At 50.1% G+C, this 16,383-nt stretch overlaps 1 protein-coding gene across 8 annotated transcripts in view; it reads left to right on the top strand.

Annotated features, from left to right (window-relative positions):
• The first annotated feature begins 3,176 nt into the window (after window positions 1–3,176).
• The window catches only part of EIF2AK3 (eukaryotic translation initiation factor 2 alpha kinase 3), a 114,750-nt gene continuing 101,543 nt past the window's right edge, over window positions 3,177–16,383 (top strand). Inside the window, exon 1 of one of the 8 annotated variants that reach the window (XM_036347591.1) lies at window positions 3,177–3,300. Coding sequence is in view for 7 of the 8 variants with exons in the window: in XM_036347587.1 (XP_036203480.1) it covers window positions 3,442–3,752 (311 nt within the window). In the remaining variant the exon portion in view is untranslated. Of the gene's footprint in view, window positions 3,753–13,564; window positions 13,698–16,383 lie in introns of those variants that run through there. The other 7 variants (XM_036347587.1, XM_036347590.1, XM_036347589.1 and 4 more) reach the window with 7 other exon arrangements.

Genomic DNA, 16,383 nt, shown 5'->3' on the forward strand with positions numbered 1-16,383 from the left:
ATTACGCCATGGCAGCATTGGCTAAGATTTGGTGGGGTGTCACTCCGGGGTGGTGGCGGGGCTTGTGTCCCACTTGGGGGAAGCTGAGCGTTGTTTTGTTGGCGTCAGGTCTGCACTGCACTTTCTGTATAAATGACCAGTGTGTGTCTTGGCAGCTCCTGCATTGAGTATCTGCACCCTGGTGGTCAGTGCGCGTCATAGTGACAGGTCCATTGGGTGGAGGTACACTTAACATATTAGCCTCTTATATATATAAACTACAGGCCCTGTGCAGGGAATGCATGCATGGGAAGGGTCCCTAGGTCTGGCCAGCGATTAGGGCTGATCGGGGTCTTCTGGCTGTCGGCTGGGGCCTTCCTTCATTCTGTGCCACCCCCTGGCGGTCAGCACACACCATAGTGAGTGATTGAACTCCCAGTCTCCCAGTCAAACTCCCTAGAAACACTTTACATATTAGCCTCTTATATATATATACTAGAGACCTAGTGCACAAAAATTTGTGCACTCGGGGGGGAGGGGGTGTCCCTCAGCCTGGCCTGTGCCCTCTTGCAGTCTGGGGTCCCTCGGGAGATAACGACCTGCTGGCTTAGGCCTGCTCCCGGGTGGCAGAGGGCAGGCCCAATCCCTAGGCGCAGCCCCTGGTTGGGCTCAGAGCAGGGTTGATTGGGGAGTTGGGGCGCCACCCCCTGTCATGCACAGAGCAGGGCGTATCGGGAGGTTGTGATGCCACCCTCAGTCATGCTCAGGGTAGGGCCGATTGGGGGGTTGGGGCACCGCCCCCTGCCACACTCAAGGCAGGGTCGATGGGGAGGTTGCGGCGCCACCCCCTGTCACGCACAGAGCAGGGCCAATCGGGGTTGGAGCACTGCCCCCTGTCACTCACAGAGCAGGGCCCATCACGGGGGTTGGGGAGCTCCCCCCTGTCACGCAGAGAGCAGGGCCCATCAGGGGGTTGAGGAGCTCCCCCCTGTCACTCACAGAGTAGGGCCGATAGGGGAGTTGGGGCACCGCCCCCTGCCACACACAGAGCAGGGCGGATCATGGGGTTGGGGCGCCGCACCTTGTCACACTCAGGGCAGGGCCGATGGGGAGGTTATGGCTCTACCCCGTCACACACAGAGTAGGGCCCGTGGGGGGCGGTTGGGGCGCTGCCCTCTATTACCCACAGAGCAGGGCCAATTAGGGGGTTGGGGCGCTGCCACTGTCACACTCAGGGCAGGGCCGATGGGGAGGTTATGGCTCTACCCCATCACACACAGAGCAGGGCCCGTGGCAGGGGGGTGGGGGAGTTGGGGCGCAGCACCCTGTCACACACAGAGCCGCAGGGCAATCAGGGGGTTGGGGAGCTCCCCCCGATCAGGCACAGGGCAGGGCTGATCAGGGGGTTGAGGTGCCTTCCCCTGTCACGAACAGAGCAGGGCGGATAGGGAGGTTGTGGCCCCACACCCTGTCACACACAGAGCCGCAAGGCGATCAGGGGGTTTGGGTGCTGCCCCCTGTCATGCTCATCCCGGTGCCGGGAGGCATATTACCCTTTTACTATATAGGATAGAGGCCTGGTGCATGGGTGGGGCCCGACTGGTTTGCCCTGAAGGGTGTCCTAGATCAGGGTGGGGGTCCCCACTGGGGTGCCTGGCCAGCCTGGGTGAGGGGATGATGGCTGTTTGCAGCTGGTCACACACCCTTCAGGGTGGGGGTCCCCACTGGCGTGCCTGGCCAGTCTGGGTGAGGGGCTGAGGGCTGTTTTCAGACTGGCGGGTGACTGAAGCTCCCAACTGCTCCTTTTTTTCTTTTTTCTTTTTTTATTCTGGGCCAGCTTTAGCTTTGAGGCTTGGCTCCAGCTCTTAGGCCTCCGCTGCTGAAAGCAAGTATCTGGTTTGATTGGGTCCTATAATCGAAACACTGTTTCAACTCCAGCTCTGAGATCCCAGCTCACTGAAAGCAGGTTTCTGGAGTTTTGTTTAGCTTCTATATTTGTAACAATGTTTCAAACTGCAAACTCAGAGGCCAGCAGTGGCAGTGGGGAATGTTGGAGTCCTCCGTCACTGAAGCAAGCAAGCCTCATGTTCCCTTCAAGCTGCCTGGCTGCCGGCCACCATCTTGGCTGGCAGTTAATTTGCATATCGCCCTGATTAGCCAATGGGAAGGGTAGCGGAGGTACAGCTAATTACCATGTTTCTCTTTTATTAGATAGGATAGAATATATATATCTCTAGATATAGATATATAAATAGATAGATGAGATGAAGACTGAGAATTGTTGTTTGAATGAGAAATGGAGGCCTCAGCAAGAGCAATCTGGTGGATTCTGGGCATGAAAGCCTGACTCACGTGTTGAGAAAAAACTGAAGGCAAGTTGTTTAGAACAACTTGTAAGTTTTGCTGTACTTGTAGGAGCAAGAAAATGTGGTGGGAGATGGAGGGGGGAGTGGGCTCCTTTTGAATACACTGCTGACTAAACCACAACTCTCATCCTTTCACGCCTCTGCTCAAAAATCTTCAGGGTGTCCTTAACTGCTGCATGAGGTTCCAATTCCTTAGCTGAACAGTCAAATCTTCTCCAGTTTTGACTTTTGCAGTTTTCTCTCTTTCTTCTCCAAAGTCCAATGCCACAGCAGGGTCAGAAGGCTCAGGTTAAAGTCGCGATTCTGCTCCGTGAGGTTGGACCGGAGGGGAGGGGCGTGTGGAGTAGACAGGATCACCTGTTAGATCGCAGGCATCTCTAAGAAGCCTTACCTCTCAGCGCCCTAGGGACTGCACACAATATGGTGTTCTAAAACCGCTTCATCCCTTTCACTTCTAACCACACGAATTGTGCAGTCACTTATGTTTCCCGCCTCGCTTTTGCCTTTCCAAACACACCAGGCTTTAGAAGAGCCACTGTGGCAGCTCCTTTAAGGGCTTCCGCCTCGAAGCACCCGGCCCTCGCTTCCAACTCTTCCTGTCACTAGGGACTGACCTCTCCACAGTCAGAATTGGCCACGTATTAAGTGCCGCTTCCAGCCAATCAGGAAGAAGTTATCTCAGAGCTTTGAGGGGCATCCGCTTCCACCAATGAACTTCAAGTTTTCTCTGGCTAAGCGCTTCCGGAACAGGGCCGGGCCTCGGAGGGGACAGTACGATTTGATTGGCAGGCGTGATGTTGACAACCGGGGAAAGCCCACCTTCTGCAACAGGACCAGCTTGGATTCCCGGAGTGGCAGTGACCGCAGCCAATCGGAGAGTAGACGCGCGGAAAGTTTGCTCAATCGGTGATGTCCGAGGGAGACTGTCACTCAAGTAGCGGTGGCTGAGAGCGAGGTGAGACGTGGCGGGAGGACCGGGCTGGCTGTCAGGCCGTTGGGATCCGCAGCTCATCCCCGGCTGCTCGGTGGCTCAGGCCGGCAGGAAAGCGGGCGCCGGCGACTTCACCTCCATGCGCGCGCGCAGGGCCGGCCGCTGATGGAACGCGCTGCCCACTCGGGGCGGCTCGCGCGGGCGCCGCCGTCGCTGCTGCTGCTGCTGCTGGGGCTTGCGGCGCTGACGGAAGCTGCGGGGCGCGCCCGCGACCTACCCGCCCCGGCGGCGGAGGCGGCGTTCGGCCTGGGGGCCGCCGCGGCTCCTACCTGGGCCCTGCGGGTGCCGGCGGCTGGGGCCTTGACGGCGGCTGAGGTGACGGTGGAGGACGCCGAGGCGTTGCCGGCGGCCGCGGGCGAGCAGGAGCCGCGGGAGCCCGAGCCCGACCAAGAGCCAGAGCTGCGACCGCATGGCAGGTGAGGGGCGCCCACTCGGGGAAGCGGCTGGTTGGCGTGCGCGCGCCGCGAGGGTTCGGGGGCCGGGGTCCCCTCGGCTGCGGCCTCTCGCCGGCGGAGGACTGGCGGCGGCTGGGCGAGCGCGGGCCGCCTTCCCGTCGGTCCTGGCAGGTGTCTTAGGATGATCTCGGAAGAGCGCAGAGATGGGAAAGAAACGTTCCTTTCCCTCGATTGTTTTGGGCTTTTTTCTTACTCCAAGGAACTTTCAGCCCCCACCCCACCCCACCCTCTTTTCTTTCTTTCGTGAATCACCAGTTATCTGTGCTGGTGTGACAGCTGTTTTGGGAGAGGACTTTACGGAGAGATTTCTACATTCCTGTTTTTATTTTTTAAAAAATATATATTTTATTGATTTCAGAGAGGAAGGTAGTAGGAGAGAGAGATAGAAACATCAATGATGAGAGAGAATCACTGCTCGGCTGTCTCCTGTATGCCCACACTGGGGATGGAGCCCACCACCGCGCATATGCCCTTACTGGGGGTCGAACCGTGACCTCCTGGTTTATAGGGCCACGCTCACCACTGAGCTGTGCCAGCCGGGCTCTACATTCCCTTTTAGACAGAACCCTGTCGCGCCCCGGAGCAGGGGTAATGTCAGTGTTTCTCAGATTGAGATCTGGGGAAACCTGCATCAGAATGCCTGGGGATGCTAGTAAACTCCACCCCAGAGCCACGGAGTCAGTCTTTTTCTGGGTAAGAACCTCGAATCTGCAAATTGAACAAGCAAACCAGACAATTTTTGAACACACTAGACAAAGTTTAAGAGCTATGGGTAGATTCTTGAATTTTGGCAGTTTTGATATGTAGAGAATTTACCATATAAACATTTAATATAGGGCTGTCTTGGTTGAGTTGGTTAACCTCCTTAAAAATGATACTTAAAGACACATGTTTTAAAGCACTTTTCCAAGTCTGGACACAAATGTGAGGCACTTTAATGGTAAAGTATTTTGCAGACAGCTGTCTGAACACACCTGGAGAGAAAGTGATGTCCCATTTAGCAAATGGGATGATAAAAGCAGTGTTAGGTAAATTAAACCAGGGAGGGCTACAATTGTAGGTCACAAAGTATTGTAGGTTTATAACATACTGATTACTAGATCATAACAAATAGGTTTAATTTTCAGTTAATTATTGGAACCTTGATCTACGTACCTGCAAACTATAAATAGGATAATAAAAGTCTCACCACTTGAATGTTTATATGTAGATTTTTTTTTTTTTTAAATAGCAAATGTTTGACAATTTTCATAGGCTTTGCTAATTAATTAACTTTCCTGGAAGAGTTTTATCTTGAAACTTCTGAAGTGCCTGCTCAAAGTAAGTTCTATGAATTAATATGTTTCATTTTTCTTAGATTACAAATCCACTGCAGCAGGTACTTGTGGGTACTTACAAAGGCCCGCACAATGCTCTGGGGTTCCAGAGCATGGGCATATCCAGCCCTCCTGGAGGAGTGTAGAGTCTCGCCGCTAGGATTATGTGAGATGACCCATGACATAGAGCAGAAGCAGTGCAAATTAAGTGCCACCAGTGTCTGGAGGTTTTTGTGGTTTTCAGGAGGTTGGGTATAGGCGATGAGGTAGATGAGAAGATAAGCAAAAGCTGAGGCAGAATGAGGTGGTTCCTAAAAAGTGGTTAGAATTGTGATGGGCAGACATGGGATTTGAGGAAACAGCAAAGAGGCACGAAAGCTGGAAAATACATTTAGGGAAACTTTTTAAAAAAATATATTTTTTATTGATTTCAGAGAGGAATGGAAAGGGAGAGACAGAAACATCAGTGGATGAGAGAAAATCATCGATCTGCTGCCTCCCGCATGCCCCCCACTGGGGATCTAGCCTGAAACCTGGGCATGTGCCCCTGATCTGAAATCGAACTGTGACCTCCTGGTTCATAGGTCATTGCTCAGCTACTGAGCCACACCCCACATCGGCTGAAAGCAGGTATCTGGTTTGATTGGGTCCTATAATCGAAACACTGTTTCAACTCCAGCTCTGAGATCCCAGCTCACTGAAAGCAGGTTTCTGGAGTTTTGTTTAGCTTCTATATTTGTAACAATGTTTCAAACTGCAAGCTCAGAGGCCAGCAGTGGCAGGCGGGGAATGTTGGAGTCCTCCGTCACTGAAGCAAGCAAGCCTCATGTTCCCTTCAAGCTGCCTGGCTGCTGGCCGCCATCTTGGCTGGCGGTTAATTTGCATATTGCCCTGATTAGCCCATGGAAAGGGTAGCGGATGTATGGCTAATTACCATGTTTCTCTTTTATTAGATAGGATAGGATAGGATATTTCATGCCAGTCCCTTCTGGCCTACAAAATTTCTTTTGAGAAATCAGCTGACAGTCATATGGGAGCTCCCTTGTAGGTAACTAATTGCTTTTCTCTTGCTGCTTTAAAGATTCTCTCTTTGTCTTTAATCTTTGGCATTTTAATTAACAAGAGGTGTGGGCCTCTTTGGAATCACCTTGTTTGGGACTCTCTGTGCTTCCCGGACTTGTAAGTCTATTTCTTTCACCAGGTAGGGGAAGTTTTCTGTCTTTATTTCTTCAAATGTGTTTTCAATATCTCTCTCTCTTCTCTTTGTAGCACCCCCATAATGCAAATGTTGGCACACTTGAATTTTTCCCAGAGGCTCCTTGTACTGTCTTCATATTTTTGGGTTCTTTTTTCTTTTTGCTCCTCTGATTGGGTGTTTTTTGCTTTCTCATATTTCAGATTATTGATTTGATTCTCAAAATCCTCTACTGTTGAATTCCTGTGTATTATTCTTTATTTCAGTCAGTGTATGCTTAATTTCTGACTATCCATTTTATGTTTTCTAGTTTTATTTCTATATTTCCTATCTTTTTAAAAAATATTTTTATTGATTTTTACAGAGTGGGGGTTGAGGAGAGAGAAAGAGAGAGAAAAGTGGATATGAGTGCCTCCTGCATGCTCCTCACAGGATCGAGCCTACAACCTGCTCATGTGCCGCAACTAGGAATTGAACCAGCAACCTTTCAATGCATGGGACAGTGACCAACCAACTGAACCATAATGGCCAGGGCTGTTTCCTGTCTTTTTTGTTTATTTGTTTTGTTTTTGTTAATCCTCACTGGAGAATATTTTTTCCATTTGCTTTTCAGAGAGTGCAGGGGAGTGAGGGACAGGGAGAGAGAGAAATATCAATGTGAGAGAGCCACATTGATTGGTTGCCTCCCACAGTGGGAGCTGGGAGTGAACCCCCAACCCAGCTAAGTGCTTTTGACTGGGAATCAAAATCATGACCCTTGGGTGTGATGGACAAAGCTCTAACCATTGAGAAACACCAGCCAGGGCTGTTTCTTATCTCTTTATTGACATATTCACTGAGATCATTGAGGATCCTTGTAACCAGTGTTTTGAGCTTTGCATCTGGTCAATTGCTTGTCTCCATTTTGTGTAGTTCTTTTTCTGGAGTTCTGTTCTTTCATTAGGAACATGTTTCTTTGTTTTCTCATTTTGGCAGCCTCCTTACGTTGGTATTCACGTGTTAGGTGGAGCTTCCACATCTACCAGACTTGGTAGAGTGGCCTTATGTATTCGGTGTCTTGTAGGGCCCAGTGGCACAGCCTCTCCAGTCACCCAAACTGGGAGCTCCAGGTGCAACCCCCGCTTCTCCCACAACTGTGGGCTATGTATACCTTGTGGTGTAATTGAGCCTTGATTGTTGTTGGCACATCAGTGAGAAGGATTTACCAGCTACTTCTAGTGTCAGGCCTGGGACCACTAGCGAGAGGTATGGGGCAGGCTGGGGCTAGGTGCTGCTTGTTTGAGAGATTTTAGGAAAGTCTGAAACATAAGCCAAGCCAGGCCATTTATATGGAAACTAGTGGTCTGGTGCATGAAATTCATGCATGGGGGCGTGGGCGTTCCTCAGCCTGGCCTGCACCCTCTCTAATCTGGGACCCCTGGAAGGATGTCCTACTGCCAGTTTACAGGGATCAGGCCTAAACCGGCAGTCGGACATCCCTCTCGCAATCTGGGACTGCTGGCTCCTAAACGCTCGCCTGCCTGCCTGATTGCCCCTAACCACTCTGCCTGCTGGCCTGCTTGCCCCCAGATACCACCCCCACCAGCCTGATCACCCCCAACTCCCCCCCTGCCAGTATGCTCACCCCCAACTGTCCCCCACTGCCGGCTTGCTTACCCCCAAATGCCCCCCCGCTAGCCTGATCACCCCCAATTGCCCCCCATGCCAGTGTGCTCGCCCCCAACTACCCCCCTTGCTGGCCTGCTTGCCCCCAACTTCCCTGCCCCTGCTGGCCTGCTTTCCCCCACCTTCCCTCCCCACTGACCTGCTTGCCCCCAATGGCCCCCCTGCTGGTCTGCTCACTCCAAACTGCACCCTCTACAGTCCTGATCGCCCACAACTGACCCCCACTGATGGCCTGCTCACCCCCAACTGCTCCCCCGTTGGCCTTGTCACCCCCAACGGCCCTCCCACGAGCCTGATCACCCACAACTGCCATCCCATCATGGCCTGATCACCCACAACTGCCCTCCCCTCTTGACCTCTAACCGCCTGTACCTCAGCCCTGCCACCATGGCTTTGTCCAAAAGAATGTCTCCTGGAAGGTCTCCCAGTCTAGTTAGCATATTACCCTTTTATTAGTATAGAGGCCTGGTGCATGGGTGGGGACCGGCTGGTTTGCTCTGAAGGGTGTCCCAGATCAGGGTGGGGGTTCCCTTGGGGTGTGGGGTGGCCTGGGTGAGGGGCTGAGGGCTGTTTTCAAGCTGGCCACACCCCCTTCAGGGTGGGGGTTCCCGCTGGGGTGCCTGGCCAGCCTGGGTGAAGGGCTGATGGTTGTTTGCAGGCTGGCCATGTCCCCCAGTGAGGACTCTCACCCCATGGGGGCATGGCCAGCCTGGGTGAGAGGTTGAGGGCTGTTTTCAGGCTCGCCATACCCCCTTCAGTGTGGGGGTCCCCGCTGGGGTGCCTGGCCAGCCTGGGTGAGGGGCTGATGGCTGTTTGCAGGCTGGCCATGCCCCCCAGCGGAACTCTTACTCCATGGGGGTGTGGTCAGCCTGGGTAAGGGGCTGAGAGCCATTTTCAGGCTGGCCACAGCCCCTTCAGGGTGGCCATGCCCCCCCCCCTTACCCCCCCCCCCCCCCGCGACCCAGGCCCTCAGCCCCTCCTTGAGCGGCTGCCAGGGCAGGCTGGAAGCTTGGCTTCCTCCATCACCAGGGACAACCCAAGCCTCCAGCTTTGTGGCTTCCGCCATCTTTGTTGGGTTAATTTGCATACTCGCCCTGATTGGCTGGTGGGCGTAGTGGTGCCTGCGTATGCACTCCAGCCAGGCGGGAGCTTCCCTGGCATCTGTGCATTCAAGTGGCCATGGGGAAGCAACTTCCCCACCTTCTCCATGCAGCCCCTGGACCAGAAGCAAAAACCAAGAGTGCGGGGAGCACCAGGAATGCTGGGAATTGTAGTTCTGGTGGCAGACACGTTGTGGGATTGCCTAGACCAGTGGTTCTCAACCTGTGGGTCGTGACCCCTTTGGTGGTTGAACAATCCTTTCACAGGGGTTGCCTAAGACCATCCTGCATATCAGATATTTACATTACAATTCATAACAGTAGCAACATTACAGTTATGAAGTAGCAACAAAAATAATTTTATGGTTGGGTCACAACATGAGGAACTGTATTTAAAGGGCCAGAAGGTTGAGAACCACTGTCCTAGACACTAGAGCAAAGTGAGCCTGGAGCAAGTTACTCTTGCGGGTGGGGGATGGAGGGAAAGCAAAGGTGAGAGACATAAGTAAAGTCAGAGTGTCAAGGAAAAATTAAAAGGAAGATATCCTGCAACTTCTAGGAAATCTCCACCAATGGACTAAAGGGAAAAAAAAGACCTCTCTGTTCTGTGAGCACAAAACCAAACTGGGTTGGGGTCTCATACAATTCGCTCATATGATTGCGAAGACAGACAGAAACTCCCGGATTGGAGAGGGCTTCCCTGAGGGCTCCCAGTTTGGAGAGGGTGCAGGTCCCCACCGTGCATGAATCTTTGTGCACCAGGCCCCTTGTTCGTTTAGAAAGGAGAGTCTTGGCTACATCAAAAAAAGATTTAACCAAATCACTTAAAAAATTGTTTTTTCTTTTTGTTTTTCAAATCACATTTTTAACTTTGTGGATTTTTTTCCTTCCCCCAAAAAGGAAATATGAACCTTTAAAATAAGCAGTTGTTAATGTAGAAATTATCAAATCAACATAATGTTCTTGTGTCACCTGCCTGGCCATTGCATGGGAAATTTCTGCAGATAAAATTATTGTACTGAAGGAATTCAGCATGTACTTATCAGACTCTGATAAATTGAATTTAAATAGGCAGGTGTTCTGGGTAATTTAAGTCAAAGCAACCAGTTTTTTTAAAAATATATTTTATTGATTTTTTTATGGAGAGGAAGGGAGAGAGAGAGAAACATTGATGAGTGAGAATCATCGATCAGCTGCCTCCTGCACACCCCCTACTGGGGATGTGCCTGCAACCAAGGTACATGCCCTTGACCAGAATCGAACCTGGGACCCTTCAGTCCACAGGCCAACGCTCTAACCATTGAGCCAAACCAGTTAGGGCACAAACAGTTTTTTTTTTTTTTAATTGGGTGTTCATTTTGGAATAAGGTTAGTTTTGCTTAGTTGAGGGCATTAATCTGAACAATAACAGGATAAATGGCATCTTCATGAGATGTCTGGAGGAAATAAAAGCTGCACATTATAGTATGATAGTAGTTGCCACGTATATAAACTTACAGTTAACAGCATGATAGAATTATTGTTAGAAAACCTACATTTACACTTTAAAATTCTGTTCAGAACCTCTTATTTGATGCGTGACCTTAGACAAGCTAAAAACTTTTCATATTTTTCCCAGCTTTCTTCTTGTTTTTGTTTTATGTGAATACTAGTAATAGTATCTGCCTTATCAAGATTTGTTGATTCAACAAACATTAATTGCATTTTTATTTATTTATTTTATTAGGGGCTAGGCCAGGGGTGGGCAAACTTTTTGACTTGAGGGCCACAATGGGTTCTTAAACTGGACCAGAGGGCCGGAACAAAAGCATGGATGGAGTGTTTGTGTGAACTAATATAAATTCAAAGTAAACATCATTACATAAAAGGGTACGGTCTTTTTTGTTTTTAGTTTTATTCATTTCAAACGGGCCGGATCCAGCCCGCGGGCCGTAGTTTGCCCACGGCTGGGCTAGGCACTGTTAGGTGCTGAGGGTAAAAAACATGGACCACTGGGCTTGTCCTGAACTCTCAGTCTGACAGAGAGAATGCATGTTAAACAACTAACTATAATGAATGGATAATAGTGACATAAGAGCAGTATGAGAGTGAAAAGAATGGAAGTGTCAAGTTAGTGAGTTCTTGACTGTGATGCTCAGGACACTCTAGGTAGCAGGGGTGATGAAAGTGAGGGCACAGAGCAGTGGTTCCCAAGGCGGGGCTTCTGGACCTCTATGGATCTGCCAAAGTAAAAACGGGAATCTGTGAGAGATCAGTATTTTTAAAATAACCTGATGGAAATTGGACATTCATTTCATCTGTTTCTTCTTGCTTCTTGCTGAGGTTGTCGATTTTTTCCTCCATCCGGTTTATGCACTCTAGGACCCTTATTCATAGGCGTCAATCAGACTGGCAGGGGAGTGGTTAGGGGGTGATTAGGCTGGCAGGCAGAAGTGGTTAGGGGCAATCAGGCAGGCAAGCAGTTGGGAGCCAGCACTCCCGGATTGTCAGAGGGGGCGTTTGGGCTGGCAGTCAGAGATCCCCTAAGGGGTCCCAGATTGGAGAAGGTGTAGGCAGCGCTGAGGGACACTCCCCCCACACCCCCCAGTGCATGAATTTCATGCACCGGGCCTCTAGTATGTATGTATGTATGTATGTGTGTGTGTGTGTGTGTATCCTATCTAATAAAAGAGAAACATGGTAATTAGCGTATGACTGCTACCCTTCCCATTGGCTAATCAGGGCGATATGCAAATTAACTGCCAGCCAAGATGGCGGCTGGCAACCAGGCAGCTTGAAACTAACATGAGGCTTGCTTGCTTCAGTGACGGAGGAAACTAACGTTCCCCGCCTGCTTTGCAGGCCTCTGAGCCTGCAGTTTGAAACATTGTAATAAATATAGAAGCTAAACCAAACCCCAGAAACCTGCTTTCAGCGAGCTGGGATCTCAGAGCTGGAGTTATACATTGTTTCGATTATAGAACCCAAACAAACCAGATACCTGCTTTCAGCAGCAGAGAGAGGCCTCAGAGCTGGAGCCAGAGCTAAAGCTGGCCCAGAATAAGAAAAGAAAAAGAAAAAAAGGAGCAGTTGGGAGCTTCAGTCACCCGCGAGCCTGAAAACAGCCCTCAGCCTCTCACCCAGACTGGCCAGGCACCCCAGTGGGGACCCCCACCCTGAAGGGTGTGTGACCAGCTGCAAACAGCCATCATCCCCTCACCCAGACTGGCCAGGCACCCCAGTGGGGACCCCCAACCTGGTCCAGGACACCCTTCAGGGCAAACCAGCCAGCCCCACCCATGCACCAGGCCTCTATCCTATATAGTAAAAGGGTAATATGCCTCCCAGCACCGGGATCAGTGAAGCCGCCAGGCCTCCCAGCACTGGGATCAGTGGAGCCGAGAGGCCTCCCTGCACCGGGATCAGCGTGACAGGGGGGAGCGCCCAAACCCCCTGATCGCCCTGCTGCTCTGTGTGTGACAGGGGACGGGGCCACAACCTCCCTATCTGCCCTGCTCTGTTCGTGACCGGGGAAGGCGCCCAAACCTCCTGATCAGCCCTGCTCTGTGCCTGATACGGGGGAGCTCCCCAACCCCCTGATCGCCCTGCGGCTCTGTGTGTGACAGGGTGCGGCGTCCCAACCCCCTGATCGGCCCTGCTCTGTGTGTGACAGGGTGCGGCGCCCCAACCCCCTCACCCCTACGGGCCCTGCTCTGTGTGTGACAGGGTAGAGCCATAACCTCCCCATCGGCCCTGCCCTGAGTGTGACAGTGGTGGCGCCCCAACCCCCTGATAGGCCCTGCTCTGTGGGTGATAGAGGGCGGCGCCCCAACCCCCTGATCCGCCCTGCTCTGTGTGTGACGGGGTGGTGCCCCAATTCCCCTATCGGCCCTACTCTGTGAGTGATGGGGGAGCTCCTCAACCCCCTGATGGGCCCTGCTTTGTGCGTGATGGGGGGAGCTCCCCCACCCCCTGATCGACCCTGCTCTGTGCGTGACAGGGGGTGGCGCTGCAACCTTCCCATAGACCCTGCCTTGAGTGTGACAGGGATCAGTGCCCCAACCCCCCAATCGGCCCTACCCTGAGCGTGACTGAGGGTGGCATTGCAACCTCCCAATCCACCCTGCTCTGTGAATGACAGGGCGCGGCACCCCAACTCCCTAATAGGCCCTGCTCTGAGCCCGACCACGGGCTGCACGTAAGGATTGGGCCTGCCCTCTGTCACCCGGGAGCAGGCCTAAGCCAGCAGGGCGTTATCTCCCGAGGGGTCCCAGACTGTGAGAGGGCACAGGCCAGGCTGAGGGACCCCCCCCTTCCCCCCCGAGTGCACAAATTTTTGTGCACCGGGCCTCTAGAGTACATATAAAAGACTAGGTGTCCATCCATCTGACCAGTAGCTATGACATGCACTGACCACCAGGGGGCAGATGCTTAATGCAGGAGCTGCCATGATGCACACTGGTCATTTAAAAATAAACAGCACCACAGACCTGGTGCTAACAAACCAACATTCGGCTTTCCCCAAGTGGAACACAGGCCCTGCCACCACCCCGGAGCAACACCCCATCAAATCACAGCCAATGCTGCCAAGAACCCATGGTGCAAAATGGGGCCCACAGTACAGCCGGAAAATGGTCCCTGTGGGTGCCAGGTAATGACGTCATGTAGCAATGCCTGGTTTTCTCTCCTTAGCAATTAGCCTCCTTAGAGTTTCTTCAGCCCAGGAACCCGACTTGCTTTATAGCCAGGTGCAAACATTTCACACTTTAACCAAATGTCTGTGAAGCGTTTTCACTTTCCTCATCTCATTTGATCCTCATAGAAGTCCTGGAGTATGTAGATAAGAGACTCGATGGAATCCTATTTTCTTTTCTTTAGTAAGAAAACGGAGATTTAGAAAGCTTAGAAACTTGACCTGACTGAGAAGAAGTAAGAAATGGTGGACCTTGAAAATGACTTCAGGTTTTCTCACTGTGCAGAATATAGTCAAACACTGCTGCAGTTAAATATTTTACCCTTTATTCTCCCTGCATGATCTACAATAATAATCTGCTTTGTGTTGATATTTACTGCTGTGTTGCTGACAATTACCTGAAAGAGAATTTGGGGTGCTTCACTGGGCTGGAAAAAGTTTAGCTAAATCAGAAAGCAGGTCTAATTAAGCAAGTTTATTCTATAAATATAAAAGGCTAAGTTGACTCGCACATGCTCAATACATATAAAGCTCTCACTGGCGCCAGTCACATGAGTGTGTTTCGATCTGTCATTGTCGATCATAAATTTGGTTGTCCCTTCTATTAAAGAGAAAGGATGAATAATGACATTATAATATTTCTTCTAGTTAATTTCCTTTCAGTGTGCACAAATCCGTGCACTGGGACACTAGTATTGTAATAAGTATGTATGGTAGGTACTGAAAATATCGGGGGAGCACTTTGTGAAGTATATGACTGTCCACTACGCTGAACAGCTGAAACTAATACAAAATTATATTGAATGTGAACTGTAATTAAAAATAAAATTTTTAATTTTTTTTTGTTTTTTTAATCCTTACCCGAGGATTTTTCCATTAATTTTTGTTTTGTTTTTTAGAGAGAGTGGGAGAGGGAAAGACAGAGAGAAACATATATCTGAGAGAAACAGAGTGGTTGCCTCCTGCATGAACCCTAACCAGCAGGGCCCAGGGCAGGGAGGAGCCTGCAACCAAGATATGTGCCCTTGACCAGAACTGCACCTGGGACCCTTTGGTCTGCAGGCTGACGCTCTATCCACTGAGCCAAACCAGCTAGGGCTAAAAATAAAATTTAAAAAATATATATCACCAGGAAAAAAATTTAAAGTCAATGTTTCTTTGCTTTGAGCTGAATTATATCAAACTTAATATAGTAATTTTAGCTACTTCTTTCCAGAAATCTTGAATATTTTGTTTGGTACTTATATATTTCCCGTAAAGATGTGGGAATTCAATAGAAGTGGTGTTTATTGGGCAAATGAAATCATTTAAGACTTGAGACAAAATAAATTAACAAAGGAACTTTGTTGAAAAGGTTAGAAACGTGTGTGTGTTGGGGTAGGGTGTGGGGAGGGGGCAGGCAGAGCTGTGGGCCATACCTAGGCATGTGGACTTTATTTAAAGGGCAGATGGAGCATCAGAAGTTTACATGGTTTCTTTTGTGGAAACAAAACTGTTGGAAGAGCAGAAGGGAACGAGAATATGTCAGAAAGGCTTTTAAAGGTATTCTAATGATTAATGAGACTCTGTTCCAGGGCAAGGGCAGTGGTAATGAATAAGAAGGGAAAGATTTAGAAGAAGCTAAAGTAATAGAATCAAGAGTACATGATTGTTGTTTAAATGTAGAGTGTGAGGGAGCAGGTAGAGTTGATGTAAATGCCAAAGCAGGGTTGGGAGAGAGAGGAGCTGTAAATTCTGTGTGGGAGCTGTCATGTAATAGGTGAAGCTGTGGGCGTTGGAGAAACCTATAATTCCATGCCTGCTTGTTCATGATTGAGAGCAGGAATGCGAGTGAGGATGGGTGCAGGGGCTGGTGCTGTGGAATCCAGGGAAAGAGGAATGCCCAGAATGAGGAGCCGCACATTGTCACCTGCTGCCACAGGGACACATCTTACTGGGAGAATGGATCTGGCCATTGGGAGAGGAGGTCGCTGATGACCTTTCTGGAGAGGACCTAACAGTGCTTATTGTTCAGTCATCCAAACACTGCCTTAGGAAACTAAAGCAAGGTTAGGTGAGAGAGAGAGTTTACTGACAGAGTTGATCAATATGCCTTCTTCATTCAGGTAATAATAATATTAATTTCACTCTAAGAAAATAGTCCTTTCAGCTAAATCATGTTTGCCAAACGGGCCTTAATATGAGACTCACCTGGGGTACTTGTTAAGATCCTGTGGGTCTGGAACCTTTACTGGTTTGTACAGGCACTCCGCCTGACTTTTATGATCAGGGGTATTTGCCTTCCTCTAAGCTAGGTGAGCTACCCATACAGGCAGACCTGGGAGATTTTACGGGTTTAGTTCTAGACCACTGCAATAAAGTGAGTAACACAGTAAGCAAGTCATAATCAGGAGAATATGGTGTTCTGGAAACCGAGCTAAGAGTGTGTTTGATGGTGGGCAGGAGAAGTAGCTGATCAGAGGTCAAGTGAACTGAGACCTGACCACGGGGTTTTCAATGTGAAGGTGATAGGTGACTCCGGCAAAAACCTTTTCAGTGGAGTGGTAGAGACAAAAACTTGATTAGAAATAGTTGGATTTGGAGACAGAGTATATAACAACTCTTTCAAAAAATTTGCTCCAAAATGGGCAAGGAATGAATTGGA

Source organism: Myotis myotis, unplaced genomic scaffold, assembly GCF_014108235.1.
Source record: "Myotis myotis isolate mMyoMyo1 unplaced genomic scaffold, mMyoMyo1.p scaffold_m19_p_2, whole genome shotgun sequence".
NCBI lineage: Eukaryota > Metazoa > Chordata > Mammalia > Chiroptera > Vespertilionidae > Myotis > Myotis myotis.